Source organism: Halichoeres trimaculatus, unplaced genomic scaffold, assembly GCF_033239565.1.
Source record: "Halichoeres trimaculatus isolate MK-OKI-2021-1 unplaced genomic scaffold, fHalTri1.1 fHalTri1_scaffold_2, whole genome shotgun sequence".
Classification (NCBI taxonomy): Eukaryota; Metazoa; Chordata; class Actinopteri; order Labriformes; family Labridae; genus Halichoeres; species Halichoeres trimaculatus.
In genome coordinates, this window is record NW_027437180.1 from 832501 (window position 1) to 847698 (window position 15198).

Here is a 15198-nt window from a genome sequence, read left to right on the forward strand (position 1 = left end):
CTTGTAAAATTTGAAAATGAGAATGTAAATTTTTTACACATTACATTTTCATTTTCATGTTTGCATTTTCATTTCAGTTCTGTCCAGTAGTTAACTGACCATTTATTGAAAAATTAAAATGCAAACATCCTTTTCATTGTAGTCTGAATAATGTCACATAAGTTCATTATTTAAGATGGAAATGATAATTGGATATTTGACATTTATTGTCATTATAACTCAAATAATGCACCTGTATTCTTGAAATGAAAATGTATTTCTTTGATTGCATTTTCATTTTCATGTTTGCATTTGCCTTTTGTCCTTAATATGCCCCTACATAAAACAGCTGATTATCACATAATCTTTGTCCAAGTGTCACATTTGCAAAACCTAAAATCTGACAAGTAGTTTTGACTCATTTTACACGATTCCATTGCACCAATAAGTCACACTGACCCCTTATAAAATATTTTTCCTGACATACTACAGGTTAACTATACAGACCGAAATATTCAGATTGAGGAGAAATATTTGTGATGTGTAGTTTGTTTGAACATACACTGCCTTGACAAAAAAAAAGTGGCCACCAAGGTCACACTCTAATATTACGAATGCTGGCATTGCCATCTTGGAATATGGCCATGCCATCAGAGAAGAAAAGTTCCATTGATGGAATATACTGGTCACTCAAAATATCCAGGTAGTCAGCTGACCCCATTCTTTGAGCATATACTGTTGCTGAACCTACCCTGACCAAATGCAGCAACTTCAGATCACAGCACTGTCCCCACAGGCTTGTACAGTAGGCACTAGGCATGATGGGAGATCACTTCAGCTGCTTCTCTTTTTACTCTGATGGCCCATCACTCTGGAACAGAGTAAATCTGGACTCATCAGACCACATGGCCTTCTTCCGTTGCTCCAGAGTCCAATCTTTACGCTCCTTAGCAAATTGAAGCCTTTTTCCGGTTAGCCTCACTGATTGCTGACTCACTGAGGTCAGACTCTACCGTCATCAATACTAAATCTTGGTGAAGCTTATCTAAACAATGCAACAGTGAATGTGTACTGTGATCAAAACTAAAGGTGGTCCAGTGAAATATTAGAGTGCGTGACCTATTTTTTTGGTGGCAACTTTTTTTTTTTTTTTTGGCCAAGCTGTGTATTTCAGTTATCATCTCAGAGGTTCCTTAATATTGAAATAAGTTTAAGTTTGTGGGACAGAAACAGTGCTTCAGAACTGAGTTTTGTGCTCCTGCATTTAAATCCTGGACTTTTTCCTTTTCTCCTTTCAGTCACGTCGTCGCAGTGCTGCAAGCATCTGCAAAGGGAGAAAGAGGAGGTGCGTGGAAGCCTGGAGGAGGCCCTGAAGAGGCTGGAGGAGCAGCACAAGGAGGAGCTGAAGCAGCTGGAGGAAAGGTGCATTGTCCAGCTCTGCTTACCTGCTCACAGGCTGACACTTCTATCTCACCTGGCTGATTTTAAGGCATTGGTGCTCCCAAAGCAAAGGTGACTGATCTCTTTCCTGACCACCTCTACTGTCCTTCTGTGTGATAGGCTCAGGAGCTTTTACCAAACAGAGTGGGACAAAGTCCACCAGACATACCAGGATGAGGCTGATAAGTGCCGGGTGTTGATGGAGCAGCAGGTCAGAGCACACAAACGCGCACACACACACATTTGGAATGTTGATTTATGTCCACATAATCGAAGAGTGCAAAGGACATAAACACTGACAGTGCAATACGACAGGGGAAAATTGTGAGGCACAATGCGTTCAAAGATACATCACAAAGTTACACACATGATGACACGTACTCTTATGGATACAGAAAACAGCGCCTCCTCCAGATCAAACGACTGCCTATAATAGCTGAGACTGATCAGTACCTGGCTAACTGCTTAGCTCTCTGTTTGGAGAGGCCACTCATCTGTAAGCCCTTCACCACCGACTTATGAACATGACCTAGACTACCAAAGATAAGAACTACAAGTTTATACCCGTAGCCCAGCTTCCGTTTTCTGCTGCAGCTGCTGGTATTTCAGCATCTTGGTCAGGAAAGCTTCCTCTAAGCTGTGGTCAAAAGTCACACCAACCTCCAGGATGAACACCTCTCTGCAACCCTCACACACAACAACATCTGGCATGTTAGCAGTGATGTTAGAAAACAGAGTGTCATCCCTGCACGGTCTGAACATGCTCGGCTTTACAGCAGAGTGCATTATACAACACACTGGAAGACCTGGAGGTAGACGAGATATCCTTTGATATCAGGTCCACAATCCTGTCATGCCTGCAAATGTAACGCCCTTTGTAAACATAGGAACCATTTAAAGATGTGAGACATGGTTTCTCTTGCTTGTTCATGGCTGTGATGTATGCAGTGAGGAGCATGTCTGCCTGGAAACCAGATGGACAGATTCAGCTTAGATGGTACGACCTGCAATCTAGCTTTGATGGTGAAAATGATAACACTTTCATCTATGGCAACACTTTTAAACAATGAGTGAGAGACAGAGTGGTCTGCAGCAGGGAGGCAGGCTAACTTCCTTTGGAGTCTCAGCTCAGTCCAGTGCTGCCTCCGCCTGAGATGCTGGGCCTCCGTCGGTGAGTGGGAGCTGATGTTCTGCTCCACACACACTCACAGAAGCTCTCACAGAGATCACATCCTACGAGGCAGTAACAACCTCAGAGTCAGGCTCCACCCACTCCAGGGAGACCTCAGCCCAACAGCACAGATCACTGAGGTCAGGCCAGTACAATGACACACCAAAACCAGGAGAGCGGCTGTCTAGCTTCCCATTAGGCTTCCTCTTCCCCCAGGAAGCTAGGGTCTGACCCACAGGCCAGGGGAACACACCACACACCACACACCACACACCACACCACACACAGTTTTAATTAGATGTGGTTCCAGTGCTTCTGTTGTGTGTGCATCCACAGGTCTGAGCTTGTCAGCCTCGTAAAAATGTTTCTCATCCTGCCGCATGTCTCATAAATTCCGTTTTATCCTGCAACACTTACACAACAGGAGACACAGACGGTTCCCTGTCACCACTGTCTGTGGGTTGATGAATGCTTAATGGTATACATTCCTCACATGACTGAAAGTGTGTGTTCATTGTCTTATGTTAAAGACAATTTCAGAGTTTGTCTGAAAACTCTGAGGCTGTCTCACTGAAAAATAGAGCACCAACCTTCCTGTAGACAGTAATATCTTTATAGAATTAAAGCTGCTAGCAGTGTTCAGCGGGTCCTCGCCCATTGCGCTCTTGCCCTCTTGTCCTGTTGCTAGTCCCTCATGGTCCGTTACACCTGTTTTACCCCCAGTCCCAAAATTGCAGTAAATATAGCATATTTTTTAGTTATTTTTTAGAGTAATTTTAGTGGTGGTGGTGCTAGAGAGCAAATTCTGGGGCGTTGGGGACATGGTTATAATAGTTTTGGATTTGTCATTATAGTTTAGTTTTAGTTAGTTTTGACCTTTTATTTTTCATTACAGTTTAGTTTTTATTAGTTTTAGAGCAAGCATTCTAGTTTTTATTTAGTTTTGATTTTTGCAACAAGGCTTAGTTTTAGTTTAGTTTTAGTTTTGTTTTATTTAAGTTTTAGTTTTTTTAATACCTTATTAACCAGGTGCAGGATTCAAAAAGGTCAGAGTAAATATTTTGTAATACTGTTTATTTTCCAGTTCAACATAGAGCTCACTGCTCAGTCAATGCTGATACTGAACTGTTGGCTGCTGCCTTAAACACATGAAAATAATATAAACTTAATATAAAAAATGTAAGCATAAACTATGTAAAAATAATGTTGACATAAATTACATAAAATAATATTAACATAAATTATAAAAAAAAAACAATATAATATGAGCTTTAATAAATAAAAACTTGGACTCTGTAACAATAAAGGCAGACTCAAATGCAATAAAAACTTCGACTCTGTAACAATTAAACTATTACAGATGCTCTGATTCATTGCTCCACTACGTTTCATCACAGCACAGTGCACAGCCAGTCAGTGCAGTAAACAAGCTCGTCCCTATACACCGCTATGATGGTGCTGTGCGGCGCTGACAACTGCCTAAAACTGTCGTAAAATTGGTTGGGAAAATGTGTCAGATTAATTTAAATCCTAAAGGCTGTTCATATCGCAAAAACTATAACTAAGGGAATTTTGTCTATCATTTTAGTTAGTTTCAGTTAGTTTTGTGAACACAAGATACAGTTTAAGTTTACTTATCGTTTTTGTTTTCTTTTTCTAGTTTTTATTAGTTTGAGTTAACTGCAATGTATTTTACATTTTAGTTTTCGTTTTTGGTTTCGTTTCAGTTAACTATTATAACCTTGGTTGGGGGTCGTATATGTATTATATATAAACCAAATATAATGTGTGTGTGAAAAACATAGCGGTTTCCCTCCTGTAGTTAGTCAGATGAGCAGCTGCAGTGAACTCCTAATGAGTGTGTCACAATAGCACAGAACTGCTGCAGCAGAGGGAGGAGTCAGATTTACAAAAGTAACAAGTTCTCATAGATTGCACAATTTTCACAAACTGTATGAAAAAAAAAAAAAAAAAAAAGCTGCAAGCAATGTTAGACAGGTCCTCATGCGCTCACCCATGCCTCCTGCTGGTCTGTCATAGTAGTCTTATGTCCACTGTCAAGGTTTGATCCCTTTTTAATCTCTGTGTGTGTGTGTGTGTGTGTGTGTGTGTGTGTGTGTGTGTGTGTGTGTGTGTGTGTGTGTGTGTGTGTGTGTGTGTGAGTGCGTGTGTGCGTGTGTGAATGTGTGTGTGAATAACACAGCATTTCCCTCCTTCAGTAAGTCACATAACCAGCTGCACCCTGCTCCTAATGAGTGAGGGATGTCAAAGAACTGCTGCAGCTGCACCAAGGGTTGAAAGGACAAAAGTTTGCAAACAACTCCTCAGAGAGGCCAGAATGTTGACTTAATCCCTGCGAATATATGATATTGTTGTAGGAAATTTTGTCAGGAATCCATCCATGTGACCTTTAAAGCTGTAGAACTTATAGGTTTTTTTGTGTAGAAGTCAAAATCCTACAGCTTCAAAATCCAGTCCCATTCATTTTTAATGAGGGAGCTGAGAGGGCTTCTTATGAGTTCACCAACTTTAAGGGCTGGCAATTCGGAAAGAATTTGAGAAACAACAAGTCCCAGAGAAATTTTGTAAAGCAGGGTCCAGTCTGTCATGTGAGCAAATTTCAAGGCGATACCACTCATGGTTTCTGAGTTTTTAAATTTTGTTTGAGGATTAAGAAAGTCAAATTTTTATTTTGAACAGCAAATACCTGGCTTCCTGTTGGAAGTAGGTAGGGTCAATGATTTTTGCATCTCAATAAGACAAACATTTTAAAGTTGGTTTGTTCTCTGTACGACATTCCTACTAGTCTGTGTATAAATATGATATTTTTGTAGAAAATCTTGTTAGGAATCTATTCATATCATTTTTAAAGCTGTATGACTTTTACTTTTTTGTCTAGAGGCCCAAATGCAGAAGCCTGCTCGAGGTGAGGCTCCAAACTTATGTATTTTAATTGAGGGAGACGAGAGGGCCTCTGTGGGGTTCATCAACTTTGAAGGCTCGTCATTTGAAAATCTTTGTCGTGAGTGAATTCCAGGGCAATAGCACTTATGGCTTCGGAGGAGATAATTTTTGGTTTAATCTTATTTTGAAAGGCAAATTGCCCGCTTCCTGTGCAAGATAGGGCCCTGGTGCCTCGATCTTTTCTGTGCCTCTCAATGAGACAAACATTTTGACATTGGTTTGATCTCTGTAAGAAATTCCTACTGGCTGCTATGGCCATTTTGGTTTTCTGGCAATCACAAGGTGTGTGCCAATTTTGGTGAGTTTTTGAGCTCGTTGAGGAGGTCATGTTGGAGCTCAAGGACAGGACAGAATAATATAGAAACGCAGCAGGAACAAAAGTACCCTCGCCCTTTGGCTGAGGGCACTATTATAAACCTGCAAGCAGTGTGGGGAGGGCCCTCTGGGCGAGGGCCCTCTTGCCCTTTCACCCTGTTGCCAGTCTTTCTTGGCAATCCGTCATGCCTGTTTTACCTCCAGTGCCAAAATCGCAGTAAATATTGAATATTATTATAGGAAATTTTGTCAGGAATCCATCCATGTCATTGTTCATTGGATAGGTCAGGGGTGTGTGTGAATGACATTTGCATCTAAATGAGACAAACACTTTGACATCGGTTTGATATCTGTATGACATTCCTACTGGATGCTAGAGTCATTTTAGTGTGCCAAGGTGGTGCTAGAGAGAAAATTATGGGACGTTCGGGGTCAAGTTCATGTAAATGTTTGACAATAATGTGTTTGCCAATTTTGGTGAGTTTTTGAGCATGTGTAGTGTAATAAGCTATCAATGAATGTAGAAAGGGTAAAAATGTGGTGAAATGTTATGTTTAAAGGCTAATAGCTGACTTTCTTGATAGGTCACGGTGTCAGTCTATGGTTTTTTTGAGTAAATGAGACAAACATTTTGTTGTTGGTTTGATCTCTATATGACATTCCTCCATCCACTGTCAAGGTTTGAGCTCAGGAATCCATCCATGTCACCTTTAAAGCTGTAGGACTTTTTGTGTAAAGTCAAAGGCTGCTACTATTTTGGCTGAAATTTAGTATGTGTGGTAGTCAGTATGCGAAAACTTGCAAAATCTGCAGTATGCCAAAAGCCCTGGATGTCCTACTGATCCAGGAAAAATTCTCAGTACACAACAGACCAGTCTACCTGGCTTACTGTTCACCACAATGCATGGCTCTGACACTATTTGCTAACTCAGGTGGCAGGTTTTGGTGAATTACCGCCATCTAGTGGAATGAGTCAGCAATATAACTACAACATAGCAACATTAACGTCATACAATCTGAGAGATAGAAGTGATGAGAAGAAAACACGGGTATATCTTGTTGTTTCTGGTTGTAAAAGAGGTGTTTACTTCTACAAATTCATTAAAGCCCAAATAAAACACTAATTACCCCTTTTTAACCACACATGGATTATATGGAAGTGTTTTTTTCATCAGCTGCAAAAATAAAAATCCAGATTTATTTACAGTCAATGATATAAATTTTGGTGTAAGATTAGAAATCAAGAATGATGATTCTTATACGATATGATTAACAAAATAACTAAATGCCAAGATCTGCCCATGGCTTGTTTTGTATATTTATGATAAAGGCAAAACAAAAAACCCAACATCATCTGCCTTCCAAGACTGGAAACCAGAGTCGTATACAACAAAACAGACCCAACGGAAAAGTCATTCTACATACTACATACAAAAGCAGTATGTAGTGCCTACTTCAGACTACATTCACATGTAGTCTGTAGCAGGTGGTTTGGAAAACAGCCAAAATCCTGTACAACCTGTACAACATTCCTACTGGCCGCTAGGGCCATTTTAGAGTGCCTAGGTGGCACTACAGAGCATATTTTGGGATGTTGGGGGTCATGTTTGGAATCATATCGCAATTTATGGCGATCATAATGTGCTTGCCAATTTCAGTGAGTTTTGGAGCATGTTCAGTGTGTCTGATAAGCAATCAAAGAGTGTGTGCAATAATAGGAAAGAAACGGACAGAATATAATATGGATGGCCTTCTGCTAACTTTGCTAATAGAGGACCCGCATCCTTGGGGCAAGTGCCCAACTATAACTTCACACTCAATTTGAGTTGTGGTCATAAGACCATGTAAACACATCCTGCATCAGATTTCATATTTAACAGGAATCACAACACTGTTTCCAATCTATGATAATCCCATGATCAGCCAGATACCTGGGGCTCAGACAAACCTTAATTAAAAAAAGGACTTTTTCTACTTTCCCATATCTAAAACATGGCTATAAAGTACCAATGTTGAAAGTTCATACTAAAGGAGTGCAGATTTTCAAACCTCTACATTTTCAGAAATCCCTGAATCTGTCTGGACACAGTTTGAAATGGTCTGTTTAAAAAAATAGGACCAAATGTTCATGAGACAGTCTGAAATTATGACATAATTGTTTAATAATCTCCTAACTGCTAAGGGTGGGTCTCAAACACCAATATCTGCATATAGCTCCAGACAGGCTTCCAGGGGGCTGGCCAATCAGGGAGAAGAAGCTGGGAGTCTTAAAGAGACAGCAACTGAAACAAAGCACTCTGGACAGAGGCTAAAATAGTTCTTTTTCTTCTTATTATTGTTTATCAGGCCTTTTATACCTTTAACTAGATAGGAGAGGACAGTGGGTAAAGTCATGGGGTGCAGCCTCGACCACCAGGACATCTTACTTTTATTTCTTCTTGTATATTTATTTTATTTTCATTTTTTGACAAACCCCAGTTTTAGGAAAACAGGGATTTATTGAGTTCTAAATCATATAAAGTTATTAAAGGGGCACCAATGCCAGAGTAAAGAATGACAAAAAGCATGATACCCCTCTTCAAAGCAAAACATGTTACTGACTGTGTCATCACTTAGGTGGAGGAGCTGAGGACACGACAGGAAGCAGAGAGGACAAACCAGGAAGCGGAAAACAACCAGAGGATTGAGTCTCTCAAACAAGAGCATGAAACATCAATGGAAGGTGAGTGCACATCAAACACACATCTGTAAGAACTCTGTTTCTTCAACGCCAGATGATTAACTCAGTCTGGACTTTTGTCATCTAAAGGAAATTCATTAAACTAAAATCTGGAACAGTTGTTATGCCGTGTAAAATGTGTCTGGTTAAACCTAACACTGCTGATAATGAAGCAATTTGAGTTTTACTGATCAGTCTTATAGGTTTAATATAACTAAGGTCTGATATATTCATGGACTGATAAGTTGATTATTAGTGATTCTGATGTTTATTGTTTGTGTGGTTTGTTTTAGAGCTAAAGAGGATCCAGCAAGCAGACCTGGACAATCTGCAGAAAACACTAACAGAGACTGAGGCTTGTCTTTCTGTGAGGAAAATTGATTCATTTATCTTGACTGCTAGACAGAAAACAGCCATTATGTATGTGGGTAATCCCCCTTCAGGACTCTTTATCAAGAAAACATTTTTGTCTGTGATATACTGAATAATCTGCAATAAATCACCACCTTAGAAACCTTTTAAAATTCAGACTGAAAAAAACAGGATACTGATGAGCTTTCAGAGTACTTAAAAAAAGAACATGTAAAACTATTCAAGACTGTCCTGTGAAGATCCAGTTTTTCTGTTTTCACAATGATTGAATGCACAGCAAAGAAGCTGCATAGAGATGTATTTTCCGGCAACACTTCTAAAAATGAGCCCTGTCTGTGTCCCTCTGTCCTTCCTTCTAACAGGAGAAAGTGTCCCAGCTGTTGGCAGAGAACAAAGCTCTGAGTGAGAATTTGAAAGCCGAGGAGGAGAGGAGGAAAAGCATACTTAGCGACAAAAACCTTGTAAGTAGTGATGCACCTCTCGCACTGTTCTTGTCTCCAGCATATTAAAAAGAAATTAAAGATTACAAGAAGTAGGTTTGGTCATTTCAGTATTGACAAAAACTGAGCAAATACATCAAACTTTGTCAAGCAAAGACTATAATTACAAAATAACAAACTAAAAGTGTTATACCAAAGGAGCCATTACAGCAGGCAAAAATTGTATGACTGCACTGTCTGTGCAAGAATTCACCCTTCATAGCACCCCCTGGGGGCTTAAAACTGCAGCCCCTCGGGCTACTTTGAACTAAAGCCCTCAAATTTTGGTCGTGTAACAACCGTGCCCAGGGTCATCACACCTGAGACAGCAGGAAACTTTCACAACAGATTTTTGAAGATAAACGAGCAGAGCACTTTCCTCCACTGCTCACAGACTGCAGCTGTTCTCTGGTGTTCTGTGAGAAGGCCTGTGGAAGGGTAGGGCGGAAAACAAGGTGCTCTAACAGAAGCAGCAGTATATTTCTCATGGCCACACCTGTGGCTCAGAAGCTGGCAAACAGATCAAACACAGAAAAGAATAGTCTTGCAAGACAAATCAAATGTAGATGAGGATCTGTTCATGCTGAGACTGCCAACAGTGCAGCACTGGCTCTCACCAGTTGATGGGGCAATAACTCTAATGATGACAGTGGGTTCAACCAATGGGATTAAAAGCTAATTCAAAAGGTCATATGAAATTTGATACCACTTGTTTCCAACAGATGATGCTGTTTATGAAGAAAAGATCAATCAATCTTTATTTATACAGAATCAAATCACAACAACTTAACTTGTTATGGGCAGAGACTTTTACAGCATTTAGCACAATACAGTGAAAGGAACAAGCTTTCTTTAACAGACTCTAGGCAGATACTGAGTCTGACACATATGACTGTTATGACCCCAAAGTATGATAAACAGGATGTAACAATGATTAAACTCAGGACAAAAAAGGGATGGAATCAAGGAGAAGTAAATAGAAAAGATTTATTTACACAAAAGCTTCTATGAAAAAAAAAAGTAGACGCTGAACTAATTAACCAATCTCTCAATTGAATAAAATAAGCATAAACAAAATCCAGAGTTAAAGGCTGAACCACTCTTTCAGCTGAAGTAGTCACTCACAGTAGACAGCACACACGCGCAGCAGAGGACCCACTGGCTCCCAACTGCTTTTTCCCACCTGCTCTTATACCTGTTCTCCTGATAATTTTTAAGCAGCTACAGGTGAGCCCAACCACCTAAAGCTGCGATGCAGGCCAGGGATTCACCTGTAGGAGTATAGAGGAGGAGAAAAACACACAAAAACACTACAAAACCTATACAGCTGGAGCCTTAACAGTGACATGTTCAACAGATTGAAGACTGTATGAAGGGGGGAGTTAAAAGGACTTCCTGTTTCATTGCAAGATGATGAAATTTGACCTGTGCTCCAACCAAAAACACAGTTTGAACAGAGCAAACAGATAGAGAGCTATGTACTAGAGTTAGATGATGTTATTTGCTGTTGAGAGCAGGGGGATGCTGAGGCTACAGACATGTATATGAGCACCTGAGGATTTATATTATCTGCCTACAAAATCTCTAACTTTCAACCCCCTGCCATGACCACACTGTAAACCATGCACAAATCCTCTAAAGGCTATTAAACTTCAGACTACAGACAACAAACTGGCTGACAACTGACAAGTCAGCCAACACCAGTCCATCAAGCTCAAATCTGACTTTAAACTGAAATTTCAGGACCTCCTGCTGATGACAAGAGACTTATTATTATTATATAGCTGAATACTTTGCAAATACAAGGTGTAATCATGTTTGTACGTAGATCAGGTCCACAGTAGGTGGAAAAATCTTTGAAATTCAAGGGAACATTTTTTCTCAATATACTTATGGCATATCAAAACTGTGAAAACACCTGCAATACGTGTAGGGCAAGGGCAAGTTTAGGGTCCTCACACTGTTTGGTGCTAGGCCCTAACTATAACACTGAGAGAACTGACTCAGCTCACATATCAGATTAGAGATATACATGTAAAACAGTGTATTTGAAAAGAAACTCTTGCCCTTACTCTTAAGACTTTTGTCTGTCATGTACATCAGCGAACAGAAGAGAGTGCATGTGTGTTTTGGTCTGTGCTGCTGCCCATTCCCATCCTAACGACACCACACTGAACAATGATCTGCTCTAACCTATGTGCTTGTGTGTGTGTGTGTGTGTGTGTGTGTGTGTGTGTGTGTGTGTGTGTGTGTGTGTGTGTGTGTGTGTGTGTGTGTGTGTGTGTGTGTGTGCATGCGTGCTTGCGTGCGTGCGTGCGTGCGTGCGTGCGTGTGTGCGTGCGTGCGTGCGTGCGTGCGTGCGTGCGTGTGTGTGTGTGTGTGTGTGCATGTGCGTGCTCTGCAGAAAGACTCACACACTGTGTACCTGGAGCAGGAGCTGGAGAGTCTGAAGGTGGTGCTGGAAATCAAGAACAACCAACTGCACCAAAAGGAGAAGAAGCTGATGGAGATGGACAAACTGGTAAGACATCATCTGCATTAACAGGACTTTAGGTTTAGTCTGCTGAGCTCAAGGTGCTCCTCTTTTTTTGGCATCAAAGTAAAACACACACACACACACACACACACACACACACACACACACACACACACACACACACACACACACACACACACACACTCACAACTAAAGGCACATTGTTATATCTAGTTTATGGGTTAAGGACACTGAAATTGAAGTGTGTGTTTTGCAGGTCAAAGCTAATGTGAAGCTGGAGGAGTGTTTGAACAAGGTCCAACAGGAGAATGAAGACTACAAGGCCAGGATGGACAAACACCAAGCTCTGTCTAAGTACATACTTCTTCTGCTGTGTGTGTGTGTGTGTGTGTGTGTGTGTGTGTGTGTGTGTGTGTGTGTGTGTGTGTGTGTGTGTGTGTGTGTGTGTCATTGCTTTTAAAGTACAAGTCCCAGACAGCAAGTCTACATTTAAAGCTGAACTGATGGTATTATGAAAGCAGGAGGTGTTGGGTGATGGGGGATTGGAAAGATGTCAGTCAGGTATGAGCTAATTGGAAAATCTACCCACCACTCAGAAGTAGAATCCTTCTCTGTTTGGTCCCCACTTTTCAACTTTACAGTTAGTAACTTACTTTTTATCACTACTTATTACAGAGGAGAAAGGAAAAGGGAAAATAAAAAACAGAAAAAAAACACAAACAAACTTAACAAATGACATTTGCCTGAGAACCAATTCTCCAAATACAAGAAACAGTATCAGTAAGTACAGTGCCTGTTAGCTCAATAACTGCCTTGTATTTATTTGCAGGTTACTATTTCTACAAATATTGTTATAAGTAGTATTAAAGATGCCTATTAAGCATTTCCAAAATATTGTGTTATTCTCCTTGTTCAGTTTTTTTTCTTTTCTTTTTTTTTTAGGGCCCAAGCCTGCCAACCAACGGTTGGGCGAGCGCCCTATTGAAACCTTTGCAATTATTATATCTGTTTCTTTCCGCCAAAACAATCCCAAATTTGGTGCCTTTTGCTTGAAAAAATACAAACAGACCTCGGCTCAAAATTCAGGCTTGGCGAAAATTGTATGACTGCACTGTCTGTGCAAGAATTCACCCTCCATAGCACCCCCTGGGGGCTTAAAACTGCAGCCCCTCGGGCTACTTTGAGCTAAAGCCCCGAAATTTTGGGTGTGTAACAACCATGCCTAGACCTACAAAAAGGTCTCTTATATGACTATCATGAATTTGGAACAGGAAGTTGGCTATTTTCACGTAAACTTTGGATTTTGCAGATTTCTTGGCTACATATTACGTAGCCTAGTCCTAGGTTTGTGTCCTAGTCCTATGTCCGATCTACACGAAAACGGACACGCATGTTCGGGCTGCACAGTGGCACAACAGTTAGCGCTGCAGCCTCACAGCAAGAAGGTTGCCAGTTCAAATCCCCACCTCGGCCAGTGGGCCTTTCTGTGCGGAGTTTGCATGTTCTCCCTGTGCCTGCACGGTATACTCCCCCAGTGACAACTTTGAGTTCCCCCCCTTGTAGACTTGGGTAAAGTTAGAGTTAGATGCTGCGTCTAAAACAACTGTACCAACTGCATTATTGTTAACTGTAGTGGCACCAAACTCCCTCCGATGATCAAGCATATCTTCTTAGATATACTAAAGCTCTTACCTTAAAGAAATATGTTAGTTTAGTTAGTTAGTTGTTTAGTTAAACAGTGAGTGCAGTTGTTGTGAAGATGTGTGCTGTGATTTTGTAGACAAAACATCTAACTCTAACTTTACCCAAGTCTACAAGGGAGGGAACCCGAAGTCACTGTGGGAGTACACCGTGCGGTATGATGTCCCTGTGGAGGTGGACGGTGTGGCTGGTCCATGTGGAATAAGAGAGTTCCTGGCAGCCTGTAGTGACATAAACAACGCATTAACTACATTTTCTGTACTGTTATTTAATGTTTACATGCTTAGCAATAACAGACGAAGCAGATATGCTAAGCATTAAGGGAACTTTAGCGAATGGGCTAACTAAGGTCATCTACAGTAATTTTGTCATGCTTGAGCCAATGCAAGGCGATTTGGAAACATTGACCAAGTGCGGTTGCTCTGCAGCAGGCGATGAAGCTGACGCCGTAACAAATTGTCTTAGGGCTGCCAGAACAGCCCTTCCTATGCTCTCAGCCATACCAGTCTCCCTCCACATTTTGTGGGATGTATATCTTTTTAGTTCATTCCACTAAAACACCACAATTAAATAGATCAGATTCTCTCAATCAGCTGTGCTAGCAGCCGTTTGTATCTGACACTGCATGATAACATGTTGAACACCACAATGGTACTTCCGTGAGCTTTTATTTTGGTACTTCCTGTTACCGCAAGTTTCAATTTGCATATTCGCTATGCATTTAGTTGCGTCTGAAAGATTTAGATTTAACATTTAGACTTCACATTTAGATTTAGATTTAACATTTAGATTTAGATTTAGATTTAACATTTAGATTTAGACTTAGATTTAACATTTAGATTTAGATTTAGATTTAACATTTAGATTTAACGTTTTGATTTTGATTTTGATTTTGATTTAACATTTAGATTTAACATTTAGATTTAGAATTAACATTTAGATTTATATTAAAGATTTATGTTTATATTAAGCATTTATATTTATTTATACCATGGTCTGGGTGAATACTCGATTTTGATTTGCTGCAGGGTGTCCGTTAAAAGGTGATAATGGACACCTAGAAAAGAAGTTCTGGTCAAATATCCCTTACTGCGCTGAATCAAACAGTAGTTAGTAACCCTGGCAACGGAAACTTAACATCGCCTAGCTCATAGACAGAAGACAAAATGAACGATTTCATGCTTTCCTTCAACCTGTTCGGTGAATTAGATAATGTTGAAGACCGGGATGCAGCAGAAGAAGAAGAGAAAAGAATATGAAAATAAGGAGATGATGACTTTGATTCTTTAAAAAAAAATTGCATCATTCTCTGGATACACAAACGAGGTGCACTTGCCCTCTGAAATCACATTTTTTTCACGTAACATCAAGCAATCATCTTACGTCCCTCCACTGATTGGGCCTAAAGCCTGGCTCACACCGGGATAAGTGGTATGAAAATGAATGAATGAATGAATATATCGTTGGAGAGTGGTTTATGGGGTTTGAGCCCATCCATAGCCACACAGGTGTAAGCCTAGCAGAGATTAGAATGGTGTGAGATTTGGGATTGGATTTGTCA

General features: G+C 40.4%; 1 protein-coding gene across 3 annotated transcripts in view; it reads left to right on the forward strand.

Moving 5' to 3' along the window:
• The window catches only part of LOC141803530 (microtubule-associated tumor suppressor 1 homolog A-like), a 146302-nt gene that overhangs the window by 127328 nt on the left and 3776 nt on the right, over positions 1-15198 (forward strand). For all 3 annotated transcript variants that reach the window (XM_074687636.1, XM_074687644.1, XM_074687652.1), the window contains 7 exons: positions 1278-1401; positions 1540-1630; positions 8486-8591; positions 8882-8955; positions 9323-9421; positions 11844-11960; positions 12193-12290. In XM_074687636.1, coding sequence (XP_074543737.1) covers positions 1278-1401; positions 1540-1630; positions 8486-8591; positions 8882-8955; positions 9323-9421; positions 11844-11960; positions 12193-12290 — 709 coding nt within the window. The remainder of the gene's footprint in view (positions 1-1277; positions 1402-1539; positions 1631-8485; positions 8592-8881; positions 8956-9322; positions 9422-11843; positions 11961-12192; positions 12291-15198) is intronic.